This window comes from Sesamum indicum, linkage group LG1 (genome assembly GCF_026168435.1).
Source record: "Sesamum indicum cultivar Baizhima isolate 11 linkage group LG1, ASM2616843v1, whole genome shotgun sequence".
NCBI classification, from domain to species: Eukaryota; Viridiplantae; Streptophyta; class Magnoliopsida; order Lamiales; family Pedaliaceae; genus Sesamum; species Sesamum indicum.
Genome location: NC_142657.1, coordinates 17,502,592 through 17,516,212, shown reverse-complemented (window position 1 = coordinate 17,516,212; position 13,621 = coordinate 17,502,592). Strand labels below are relative to the sequence as shown.

The following is a 13,621-nucleotide window of genomic DNA, read 5'->3' as shown; positions in this document are numbered from 1 at the left end:
CATTAATGATTATTTATCTTTGTATAAGTTAAATTTTTTTTATATTGATCTCGCTGCTATTTTAAACCACTAACTTATAAATTTTATCTCTTTTTTTTTCATCTCACTTAGTAGAACAAATAATATATTGTATCAAATTTTCAGTAGGGAACTTTTTATAATTTCAGTATTTTAATTTAGTATTAGTATTGATGTTTGATATTAATATATTGTATCGAACACTAAAATTTAACGAAAAATATTTATATAATATATTAATAAGTAAATAATTAAATATCTATAAATATTAAATATCAAATTTATTGTAAAAACACTAAAGTTTATTGTTTTAATTAATAACTATTTACTAATACGATAAGCCTAGTCTTGTTTTAACTAATTTTATTATTTTAACTAATAATTAATAAGATAAGCCCTAGTATAATAATTATTAACTATTTTTATTGTAAATATATTTTGAAATATTTGGTAAATTCATCGAAAATTTTTTATTTTTATTGAACGTAATCGAAAATTTTGGTTGGTAAATGCATCATCTATCATATGCATATTCCCTCCTAAAATACTTGAAAAAAGAAGTTTAAAAAATTCACCAAACAATTATTTTTTGTTTTTTGGTAAAAATGCAATGAAATTAGGGTTTTGAGAAATTGAATTTGGGCATATCTTTTCACATTAAAAAGAGAATTATATATTAACTTCAAGCACAAGAATAGCATAGCAGCATAAATACATTTCCAAACTAATATTATTTTAAATACAGATAATATATATATATGTGTGTGTATTTATTTATACATACACAATAATACTTTCTTGTATTTTATACGTGTATGTGTGTACAATGTGTGTATAGGAATACGGTCATCTGAGGAGAGTCAAAAGAGTCATTTCCTGGTTGCTTCACATCAACCCCACTTCTTACTTTCTATTGTCCAAAACCGTTCAACTTCAAGAAAAAATACACACTCTACACACAATAAGCAGGAAAAAGTATAAAATAGAGGAAAAAGAAGAGAGAAAGCTCATCACTGTCTGTATATCTCCATGCCTTCTACTACTGTTGCTGCTGCTGCTAGTGCTGATTCATCCTCATCTCTGCGTTATACCTCCATTTTTGGGCTCTGAAAGCTCATCTCCAAAGGGGAAATCAAACGGGAAGAAAAATGGTGTTCAAGGGCAGATTCTTTTCCTCAAAGAAATCCGACACTTCAAGCCCAGATGGATCCTCCAATAGCCCTCGATCGTTTGGGTCCAACTCCAATTCGCCGATCCGATCCGATAAGAAGAAGCCCAAATCTCTATCACCCTCCATTTCTAAGGACAGCTCCCCCGCCGCCTCCGCCGCGGGCACTCCGACAAGCGCAGCCAAGAGCCTTCTGAAGAAGAAGGACTCCTCCAAAGGCAAAGACACGCTCAAGTCAAGCAAGCCCACTTCAGGAATTTCTACTTCTCCTTCCAAGCTGAAGAAATCCGAGGAGGCGCCGCCGCCGCCGGCTGGCCCGCCTTCTACGGGACCCACTTCGCTGTCTGTTTCACCGATAGTGGCGTCATCCTTGGGGTTGAACAAGATAAAGACGCGATCAGGGCCGTTACCCCAGGAGAGTTTCTTTAGTTTTGGGAGTAGAGAAAAGGGTGTGGCTTTGGGTGCCAGTAACTTGTCCAGGCCATTGGGAGGCGGCGGTGGCGGCATTGGTGGAACTGATGGGGTTTTAAGTGGTAGAAAGAAGAAGGAGAAAGCATTTCCGGATAATCCGGATAATGGAAGTAATTCAGATAGTATGTCGACCGAGAGTGGGGCATCGAGGGACCAGAGCCCGCATGTATTCCAGGCTCAGGCTCGATCACGGCTCCAGAATGCAGAATCATCGAGTGGAGCTACTGGTATGCTTCTCTATGATCACTGTTCTAGTTTTGTAGGCTACGTTGATTTACATGTGCCATCAATCATATTGGTGTAGATATGTTAATTCCAATGTAGATGCGCATATAATTAGGCGTCCAATCAGTACTCGAAGCATGTACTCTAATATTTATGTGTATAAGTTGATTGGTTATACAATATGGTTGAGAAAAATGTATTGTTTTTTGATTGAGTTATATGCTGGAAAATGAATTAGAATGTGCAGTTGATGGTTGATCCATGATGTTTTTACTTTTTCCTTGCATGTCGAAATTGCAGCTAGTTAACTTTTCTGTCAACTGAATAACTTACTTCTATTTTTTGTACCCAGTTGCACTTTAGTCTTTTTCGTTTTTTGCTTTGCTCTGCCTCATGAGATAATTACTTCTGATGGAATTGGACTTGATATTTTATGCCAGGGCATTCCATATTTCCCCTATATTTTAGTGATTCATATACGCCTTGTTTTACTTGGTGGAGAAAATGAGCACTATGGGTTTTGGTTCATGATGCGAATTTTTAACCCTGTTGAGACAATGTGGCAATTGTCTGGCTACGGTGAGGTAATATATGGAAGGACAGGCATATCAAGATCTTTTATTAGATGAGTTAAAGATAGACCAATATTTTTATTAGCATTTTTTTGGCCATAAATCTAAAAGCATGTCACACCATGCTTAAAAAAAAATACGACTAAGACCACTTTTGACGTCTGAGTTTGATGTGGGTTAACCACTTGACAATCTTAAGCCATAGAATTAAAAATATTTTCTGAATAGCAATTTCATGCCTGTTGAATCAGTCTTTATGAATACTTACAGTGAGATGATGCTTATAGTTAGGTCAGAAATTTAACAAACAGTATTCTGTCGTAAATGCAACTCAAGTATTAAATAATAGAGTTGTGCTTAGCAGAAATTATTTTTTCTTCCACCTGGATAAAAACATGCAATAGCTATTTGTTTAAACTATTCTATCTCCTGTTGTGTGTGTGGGATCTTAGCTAGATGACATTGCCGGTGTTTCTCACTCTAGCTTTATCTTGTTTGTCATCCTGAAGTATTTACCTTACTTTCAATAGATATACTACACAAACATTATAAACCAAAATAACTCAACAGACTATACTGTTGTTTACTCTAATCTCCATTTACCCAGTAGCAATGAAGCAATTCAAATCAATGCCTCTCTTTCTGGCACTTCTATGGGAAGACTTGGAATCATTGGCATTCCCCTACACTGAGACAGTTTTCTCAATATCCAAATTTCACCTTCTAGTATTCTGATTCTACTGGTCTTGCTGTCGTCTTCGAATTTACTTATTCGCCTCACTTTCACCAACTCAGTTCCTTTCATGGGATTTACTATTCATGATTTTCTCTTTGATGATTTAGGGCAATTCGATACATCATGGGGTGATTCTGGAGTTCTCAGGAGTTCAGATGCATGTACTCCAGAGATGAAGGTAAAAAGGTGTATTTTCTTTGATGCTATACAGCATAAAATTTCAGAAATTCTTCTGATTAAATTTTAGACTTGCAATTGTATGTACAAACTAGTTAATCATGAAATATTTTTATAGACATCATATGACTGTGACAATCCCAAAGAGTCTGAATCTCCACGCTTTCAAGCTATACTCCGTGTTACAAGTGCGCCTAGGAAGAGGTTTCCTGGCGATATCAAGAGCTTCTCTCATGAATTAAATTCCAAAGGTGTACGTCCTTATCCATTTTGGAAACCTAGAAGGTTAAATAACTTGGAGGTAATGAGATTTTATATGCAATTGTTTCTCAGTCAGAAACATCTTGATCTCATTACTTCTGGATGCTCATGCTTACATCAAAATTGCAACAGGAGGTATTAGCTATGATTCGGACAAAATTTGACAAGGCAAAGGAAGAAGTGGATTCCGATCTGCACATTTTTGCAGCAGATCTAGTCGGAATTCTGGAAAAGAATGCAGAGAGTCATCCAGAATGGCAGGAGACTATAGAGGACTTGCTGGTGCTGGCTCGGAGCTGTGCTATGACTTCTCCTGGAGAATTTTGGCTTCAATGTGAAGGCATTGTGCAAGAGTTGGATGACAGACGTCAGGAGCTTCCAATGGGCATGTTAAAGCAGCTTCATACTCGAATGCTTTTTATTCTCACCAGATGTACTAGGTTATTGCAGTTTCACAAGGAAAGTGGGTTGGCAGAGGATGAACATGTTTTTCATCTTCGTCAATCACTTCAGCCTGCAGATAAACAAGTTCCTCCAGGCCCAGAAAGAGACGGAAAGATGCCTAGTGATGCAAGAGCTTTGAAGGCCCCCCCAACGAGGAAGTCTTACAGTCAAGAGCAATCAGAATGGAAAAGGGACCAAGCTGTACCTGGAAATCTTCAATTTTCACTTGCTGAATCCTCCAAACATGTGGATTCTGTTGCTGGTAGAAATAAGATGACATCTTGGAAGAAGTTTCCTTCTCCTGCTGGCAAAAGCCCCAAAGAAGCTGTTTCAGTCAAGGAGGAGCACAATGACAATATCGTGCAAGCTTCAAGACTATTAGATAATGAAAAAGGAACCAATGATGCTGAACTAGGTGCTGCCAAGGTGCCTGAGCTTCCAACTTCGAAGGACTCACATGGGCACTCCCCAGTGCCTAAGCACCAACACAAAGTTTCCTGGGGCTATTGGGGAGACCAGCCTAGTGTGTCTGATGAGAGTTCAATAATTTGCCGCATATGTGAGGAGGAGGTTCCCACTTTGCATGTGGAAGACCACTCTAGAATATGTGCAATCGCTGATCGATGTGATCAGAAAGGTCTAAGAGTGAATGAACGGCTCGTCAGAATTGCTGACGCTCTTGAGAAACTGATGGAATCATATTCGGCAAAGGACGTTCAACATGCTGGTGGCAGCCCTGATGGTGCTAAAGTATCAAACTCAAGTATGACTGAAGAGTCAGAGCTTCTGTCTCCAAAATTTAGTGACTGGTCCCGTAGAGGTTCTGAAGACATGCTAGACTGTTTTGTTGACGCAGATAATAACATTGCGATGGATGATATGAAGGTTTTACCATCCATGTCATGTAAAACTCGATTTGGTCCAAAATCTGATCAAGGAATGACTGCATCATCAGCAGGCAGCATGACTCCCAGGTCACCATTGATGACACCACGAATGAGCCCGATTGACTTGCTTTTGTCTGGAAAAGGTGCTTTCTCTGAACATGGTGATCTCCCTCAGGTATATCCAAGTTTGTCTTAATTCATTTTAATTGTTTCTTTGTTTCCATCGTCTTCATTTCAAGGATGCCAGTATATTTAGCATGTATATTCACCTCTTAGTTTAATACGCAACTGCAGTAGACAATTGTTTATTAATCTTATTGATCTTACCATGTAAAGCATCCTTCAGTTTTTGTTTCTTATGGAGAATTTAGCATGTTAGATTTTGTGATCAGGATCAATTTAGGTTATTTTGTGAAATAAATCATGACTTAAAGCATTTAGATTGTTTTGTGCACCACTGCATCTAATTGGGAATTGCATCAGGATAGTGATCGTATAGAGATTGATACGTGCTTTTACTATTCAAATGGGATATTTACCTCTCAGGCTAGCAGGAGATTTTATGGAAAATAAGAACTGATAATCAAACGTGAATAGCCATGTTTATATTCCTTCTCTGTTGACATCTTCAGTTGATGCCTAATTCTATTTGATCTTATACTTTATGATATAAACACCACAAAACAAGAGTGCACTGTATACTTAACTGCATCGGATGGTTTATTTCTTTTCCTTAGACAAGTATTGTTAGATTTTGATCCTTAAATTGTCGGAAACCACCCCCTCAATGATATAGATCCAGCATGTCTGAAGATCCTGGAGGAGAAATCTGTTGTAATTTGATAAGAAATACTAATTTTTACAAGATCTTGATGCTAGTTGGTAATAAAATTCTATACTGACTACTTCACTTCTTCATTAAATGATAAACCATAGTTTGGAATTAATAGCTGTTGATATCATCATTTTGATTTTGAATGTTTACTTTGAATTCATATTGACAATGCAGATGAATGAGCTTGCTGATATTGCTAGATGTGTAGCGAATACACCCTTGGACGATGATCGCTCTTTGCAGTATCTGCTTTCTTGTCTTGAAGACTTGAAAGTTGTAATAGATCGTAGAAAGTTTGAATCGCTAACAGTAGATACATTTGGAGCTCGTATAGAGAAATTGATCAGGTGAGTCAACAATATTACTGTTCAACATCTTAGTACATTAGTTTTTGGAGCACCTGACATTTTATTCAATATCCAGGGAGAAGTATTTACAACTATGCGAACTAGTTGATGACGAAAAGGTTGATATAACAAGCACTGTAATTGATGAAGATGCTCCTTTGGAAGATGATGTTTTACGTAGTCTGAGAAGTAGCCCAGTGCATTCTTCCAAAGACCGTACCTCAATAGATGACTTTGAGATCATAAAACCAATTAGTCGTGGGGCATTTGGTCGGGTATTCTTGGCAAAAAAGAGAACAACAGGGGATCTGTTTGCGATAAAGGTACATGAACTTTTCCTTTCAGATATAGTGTGAGTAATTGTTTATGTGTCTGCGTGAAATTAATTTTTTCTGAGGCATTTGACAGTAGTTGACAACCCAGAAAACTAGATAAGAGCAACGTCAATAGTTTGGATTGTCTATTCTATATCCTACGAACAATGTGGAGACAGGCTTAATTTATATGCAAGAAACGCAGAAGTCCTCGACATATAAAATATAGTTCTTAACTTTCATGGTATGGCTTGATGTTCTAAAGTTATTTTTTCTGCAGGTTCTTAAGAAAGCGGATATGATACGCAAGAATGCAGTTGAGAGTATTTTAGCAGAACGTGATATACTGATTTCTGTTCGTAATCCATTTGTGGTAAGCATTTGTAGCTGACAATACTTTATTCTCTTCTTTATGATCTTCTCATTTTAATCTTGAACTCTAATGTGTTAGGTGCGCTTCTTCTATTCATTCACTTGTCGTGAAAATTTGTATCTTGTTATGGAGTACTTGAATGGTGGAGATCTTTATTCCCTATTGAGAAATCTCGGATGCTTAGATGAAGATGTTGCCCGTGTATATATTGCCGAAGTTGTAAGTTTCTGTTGATGGTTTTTTCCACTTTTTTAGCTGATCACTGGGTTACATTCTGACGGAAACATCACATGCAATGGATGGCCGGCAGGTGCTCGCTTTGGAATATCTGCATTCTCTTCGTGTGGTTCATCGGGATCTGAAGCCTGATAATTTGTTGATTGCACATGATGGCCATATCAAGGTTGTTTCCCAATTTTTTGTCATTATTTAATTTGTTATGCCTTCCTACTAATGCCCCAAAGATGTGTTTCTATCTGGATTTTGCTTCTCTGGGTGGTTCAACAGCTTTATGATTCCATTCCAGTTCCAGACCCTTTTATGCCATTGTAACTGTGTAAAAAGAAAAGCGTTAGAAAAAGGGCTCTACCGAGAAAAGAAATTGAAACAATTGCAAAATGGTTGTTTTCATACTTGTAGGTTAGTTGGGTTGGTAGATTCTGACATGATCTTCAAGGGCTACAATTTCACAAGCAACACACACTTCTCCCATTTTTCTGACTCTGCAATATGCAACGCCAGATAGTGCCCGTATCACAAAACTCTAGAAAATTGTTCAGCTGATAATTGAGTTTGATGTTGCCTAGTTTGTGCTGCTAGGTATTCCTGATTAGCCTTTTATCATATAGCCTTTCCGAGGTAACGGATACACCTACCTTCTACATTTCACCAAGCTACTTCTTGATTTCCCTCACCTAATTTTTTGTGTTCGTCACTGGTAACTATGTTTTACTTTTTTTTGTGTTCCTCACTTGTAAGGATGGCACATTAATATGCCAGTGGTGCACCATGTGCAATTTTCATGGGGTAGCAGTAAGAAAATAAGTCATTTTTGCTTGAGAATTCTTGTTTCTGGTCCTTTTACTTTTTTTCTGTCACTTTGCACTTCCAGTTACTCATTTGTGATAGTATTTGAGTAAGATACCATCGGCACAATATATTAGCTGCTTTGGTCCTTTTCCACTTATGTTACACACAACTCCGAAAAGTTTGAATCTGGCATCTGTCACCATCACAATACTTTAGAAATGAAATTTCATTTAGGCTTTGAAGTACATAATATTATGTGCATTCTGACAGGGAGAAGTGTAACGTTTTATATCTTATAATAGTGTACCATTTAAAAATGAGTGAAGTGCATGAAACGTGATGCCTGCTGGTGTTTTTCCTTATTTATTTCTTTAGATGTGGATGAACCTGATGGTGCTTGTATCCGTAGGAGCAAAAACTAATTTTCTTTCCCCCCTCCCCCCCCCCCCCATTTGAACAGTTAACAGACTTTGGGCTATCAAAAGTGGGTCTAATCAACAGTACTGATGATTTGTCTGGTCCGGCTGTTAGTGGAACATCGCTGATGGAGGAAGATGAACCACCAATATCTGCACCGAAGCATCAACAAGAAAGGCGTAAGAAACAGTCAGCTGTTGGTACACCAGACTACTTGGCACCTGAGATTCTTCTAGGAACTGGGCATGGTTGGTGAATCCTCTTTTCATAGGCTTTCTGGTCTGAAATAAATTAATGAAAGGTGTCAGACCAATTTGGTTAGGTTAAATTTATTACTTGCATGGGTAGAAAATATTGGCAGTCTAATATCTTAAACCTGAGCCATAGCCCCCATCATTCCTGAAGAGATAGCTTAGAAACAAACACAAATCTCTTGACAGTACGATGCAGTAGCATTGCCTTCTTGCTGCTGTTAACTGTTCAAAAATTGCAGAGAAAAGAAAAGGTGACATTGATGACAGTGGGGCATACTAGTAATGGAATGCAACTCATGAAAAATGTCTAATTAGGGTTAATTTCTTTTAGTTTCATGTCAAAGAAGTGTCAATATTCAGTGCTTAATGCATTGCTCAAGGCTTATGATGCCTATAGTATGGACTTGATAGTTCTCTTTTTGCATCTTCTGGACTACATATACTCCTTTGTTTGGTTCTAGGTTTGTTTTAGCTGGAAGAGTATTTCCACTTGTAGTTCATCTTAAACTTTTTTACCAATTTCATGTTCATTATATTGTTCATATGCACTTTCCTCAGGCTTTACTGCTGATTGGTGGTCTGTGGGTGTTATTCTGTTTGAGTTGATTGTTGGTATCCCTCCTTTCAATGCGGAACATCCTCAGGTTGGACTGTTTGAACTTCCTTCTAGTGTCTTTATTATTATCTTTAGTTTAGACACTTATATGTAATTGCTATCCTGAACGGGCCCTCCTGTAGAGTGAGGGATGTCAACCTTATGTACTTACTATAGATGTTCTCTCACTTTGATTCTGGGTGAGAAGTTTATGAATGTAGAACTATTAATTCTACTTGCTGAAGAGATTATAAGCTTCTTTAAATGTTCAAGGTCTTTCTTTATGTTTATTGTTCTTTTCACTTTTCTTTGTAGAAAATATTTGACAACATTCTGAATCGCAAGATTCCTTGGCCTCGTGTGCCTGATGAAATAAGCCTTGAAGCATATGATCTGATTGATCGGTAAGAAGGGCCTTTTTCCATGTACTACTATTTATGTTTCGATGATATTCTATCTGCTTTCCAGTGTAAAAGATCTGTGAGCATATGGCATTCTATATTTGGTTGAATAGTCAGGTCACAGTGAAGTTTTGAAATATACGTTGTTAATACATTTTTCGAGTTTTGGTTCTTGATAGTCAATCCCTTCTGCCAAATGCTCGACACTTGAACCATATACCCTTGTAGACTTCACCTTGAATTTGTGAATCATGGGTGTTTTTGTTTCATGAGTTCATCCAGTTCGGACTTCGTGCTTGCTATTATTTTACAGATTGGCTGAATACATATCTGTATGTATAGCAGATTGGACATTTTTCCTAAGTTAAACTAGTAGAATGTTTTAGCAGTTCCTTTTACTCATCTCGATATCGGCTGGCAGGTTACTGACTGAAGATCCTAACCAGAGACTTGGAGCTGGAGGAGCTTCAGAGGTACTTTTTACTCTAACGATGTTTCATCTTAATTCATCTCTTTAAATTTAACCGTCTAAAGGAAAAAAATTATGGTGCAGGTCAAGCAGCATCCGTTTTTCAGAGACATTAACTGGGACACACTTGCTCGACAGAAGGTTCGGTTTTGTGCATGTAAACTGATCATCAGTTTGTCCAGAAACTAGTGATGCCTAATAATTTTTTTCTATGTTCTTACAGGCTGCCTTTGTCCCTGCATCAGAGGGTGCAATGGATACAAGTTACTTTACGAGCCGTTACTCATGGAATCCGTCAGACGAGCATGTTTATGCTGCCAGTGAATTTGAAGATTCCAGTGAAAATGGAAGCTTAAGTGGCAGCAGTAGTTGCCTAAGCAATAGGCATGAGGAACTGGTTTGTGCCTCAGCTTCATTAGTTGAACCAGCAATTTGTATAGGAATAATTATGTAGACACCCATTCAAGTTTGGACATATTGCAGAAAAATCCCTTGATTTTGAAAAGTTCCACTAACACCCTTCATTCTTGTTTTACATCTCAACTTCCCCCTTAGCCAGTCTTCAGAGGGAAAGAATCCATAATGTAAGACATAATTGAGGAAGATGTAGCAATTTTCAAAATCAAGGGGTTTACTTGTAATATCTCTAAACCTTAGGGGAAATCAGTATAGTAACCCATTTTATTTCTTACCTTCCTGTTTCATAATATTAATCTTCCTCACTTTGGATTGGACAACAGGCAGACGAATGTGGGGGACTCGCAGAATTCGACTCAAGCAATGATATCAACTACTCCTTTAGCAATTTCTCATTTAAGGTAATAAATTGAATAGCTCACTTTCTGGTTCGTAAGTTTACAAGTCTCTGCTGTCGTTCAACTACAATATATTTCGCTGCATGCTTTTACACACATCTGTTTGTCAATCGACAAAGCAAAAACCATTCTTTTTCCAGCATTCATCGTCACGAAACCGTGTCCCAATGACATGAAACCACAACAGTTTACCATTTTATATCAGTTCACATGAACCTACAGCTGCAAGAATGTCGTTTCATTCCACAATGCAGAAAAGAAATAGCAGCACTTTTCCCACTTTCATTGCCTGCTCTAGTTAGCCTCTGAAATCATTTCATTTTCTTGGTAATTGACAGAATCTTTCCCAGCTCGCATCAATCAATTATGACTTGTTGACAAAAGGTTGGAAAGACGAGCCCCCAAATTCTAGTGCGTAAACTCTCTTGCCATCCATAGTTTAGGAGGAATTTGCCTCCCGGTTTGTGTTCCCTGTAAATGTGTTTTTGCAATTTTCTCATTCAATTTTTGTTGTTTATAACTCAGAACTGTTACCATATACTACTTGTTACTGAGGTTGAAAACCGGTGGTTCGGTCGGTCTGTCCCGAATACTCTTCTCCCCGAAGAAGAGAATGTCTTAGTTGAAGATACCATTTCTTCGAACTGAGGTTTCTTAATTTATAAAGAATTACAGATCAGATTTTCAACAAGAAATTTTGCTTACATGTCTTTACTTTTACTTGGAACTGCTGATTTCCCATTCCATTACTTTGTTTGCGCACAAGTAGATGAATTTTGTATCCCATTCCATATGAATTTTGATGTGAAGTTATCTGGGGGGGTCAAACACAATTCTTGGTAGATCCACTTGGATTGCTGTGCTCTCATGATCGAGTCGGTCAGTAAGGTTGTAGAAGAAAGCAATTGAAAATAAAGGGTAGAATGGTCTTTTTATTGGTCAGTTGGTGATTACACATCACATTCAAAAATAGCACTTAACTTTAATTATTACATTTCTTCGGTAGTGTTTCATTAATTGTTAAAAATAAAGAATGTATGTCATATGTAATAACTCAAATTTGGTATTAACATATCAAATAAATATTAGGATTGAATATATTTTACACCTCCAACTATTGTCAAAATAGCAAACACGCCCCCTCAACTACAAGCTTATAATAAATACCTCCTAAAATTAACGATCAAATCTTAAAATAATGGACGGTGTTAATGTTTATATGTATTTTACCACATTGCCCATGATACATCAAAATTTAATTTGTTTGGACTCATTAAACATTTTCTATAATTCCTGAAACGCCCTCGAGTGGCTGCAAATGTGCACCCAACCTCAAGAGTTGAGGGACGTGTTTGTGACCTTGACAACAGTTGAAGAGTAGAAAATAGATAATAATTGGGGGGGAGAGGGTGTGTTGTTAGTTGGGGCAGTGACAGCTGAGTTTCTAGTGTTGTATCACATGCACACCTTATCTTTTAATTGCTACTCTACATCTACATCTACACCAACACCTAACTATAACTTCACCTCAAGACACAACAATTACATCCCATATCCTCTCATCATAACACTTTGTTTCTTCCCCCGCCACGGGAGGATGGGAGTGTTGAAGAGGAACCCTTCATCGGTATTGGTTGCTAATAACTTTTAAGATAAATTACAATGATCTTTTCTGAAATTTGATATAATCGCGAATACTTTCTCATTGTTTGGAAAATTATCAATACCCTTCAGATTTTAACCACCGTCTAACAATTAGCCCAACCCGTTAGGTTTTCATCCATTTTTGTGGTAAACCGACCAAAATGCTCTTATGAATTAAGAATAATAATTTTATTTATTTTTTAAATTTTTTATGAACTATGTGGATAATTTTTAAAATTTTCCATCCACCCTGTCTAATTTTTTTACAAATTTTTAATTTAAAAAAATAAAAATACAGTAATGCAAAGTTGACAATTTCATACATCTATCAAAGGTTTACATAATTTCATCAAACATTAGAAGTTATTTGTAATTTTCAAACAATGAAGAAATATTTGTATTTATATCAAATTTTAGGGAAGGCCCATATTATTTATCTTAAATTTTAGTGATAATTGTACTTAGACTCCAACTATTATCAAATTACCAAAACCATCATTGCTATTAGAATAATTATACTTCTACCCCTAAAATAATCGATGCTTCATTATACTCGTCACTCCCTCAATCATCGTCAAATTACAGAAACCACCATTACCCTTAAGATAATTACTTACATGCCCCCCTCCAAACAATTGATGTTCTTTCACACCGGCATTCCCTCAATTATTGTCCAATTATAGAAATCACCATTATTTTCATAATAATTGCACAAGTAGCCCATATGAGTAACGTTTTCATTCACCAACAGTACCCCCTTAATGCGACGAAAACATCACTAACAAAATATCAAACTGTAAGAACAACTTTTGTAATATAAGCGTAAACGAGGGGTTGTAAGTGCAATTATCCTAAAAAAATTAACACATAGGACCACACTTGTGTGCTGCACTACTAGCAATTGTGGACCACAAATTCACCTTTGTTTTTCCTTACAACATATATTTGCATCACATAATGTCTGAACCCACCAGAGGCAGCAAGCACTCTTTACCTGTGAGTAGCTAAGCTGTCGCCTTTCACTAAAACCTCAATTCCTAAACTCATTCATTGCCAATTCTCTGCACTTTGGTCCCATCTGTTATTCTGCCTTTATTTATTCAGATTTATTGGCTTCACAAGACATATTTGACCAACATATAATCGAGGGCAAATTATATTTGGCTCTT

General features: G+C 36.9%; 1 protein-coding gene across 2 annotated transcripts; it reads left to right on the top strand.

The window, feature by feature from the left end:
* The first annotated feature begins 929 nt into the window (after positions 1-929).
* Positions 930-11,503, top strand: LOC105165769 (putative serine/threonine protein kinase IREH1). 2 transcript variants are annotated; one of them, XM_011084898.3, is made up of 17 exons: positions 930-1,884; positions 3,298-3,368; positions 3,486-3,668; positions 3,761-5,134; positions 5,969-6,141; positions 6,218-6,464; positions 6,736-6,828; positions 6,907-7,047; positions 7,139-7,231; positions 8,318-8,522; positions 9,087-9,172; positions 9,439-9,527; positions 9,946-9,997; positions 10,078-10,134; positions 10,217-10,390; positions 10,734-10,811; positions 11,147-11,503. In XM_011084898.3, the coding sequence occupies exons 1-17, from the start codon at positions 1,167-1,169 to the stop codon at positions 11,225-11,227; spliced, it is 3,915 nt and encodes a 1,304-aa protein (XP_011083200.1). In that variant the 5' UTR covers positions 930-1,166; the 3' UTR covers positions 11,228-11,503. The 2 variants fall into 2 exon arrangements, with proteins under 2 accessions (XP_011083200.1, XP_020552352.1); XM_020696693.2 differs by having other exon boundaries at positions 1,744-1,884; positions 3,298-3,376.
* The last annotated feature ends 2,118 nt before the right edge of the window (positions 11,504-13,621 follow it).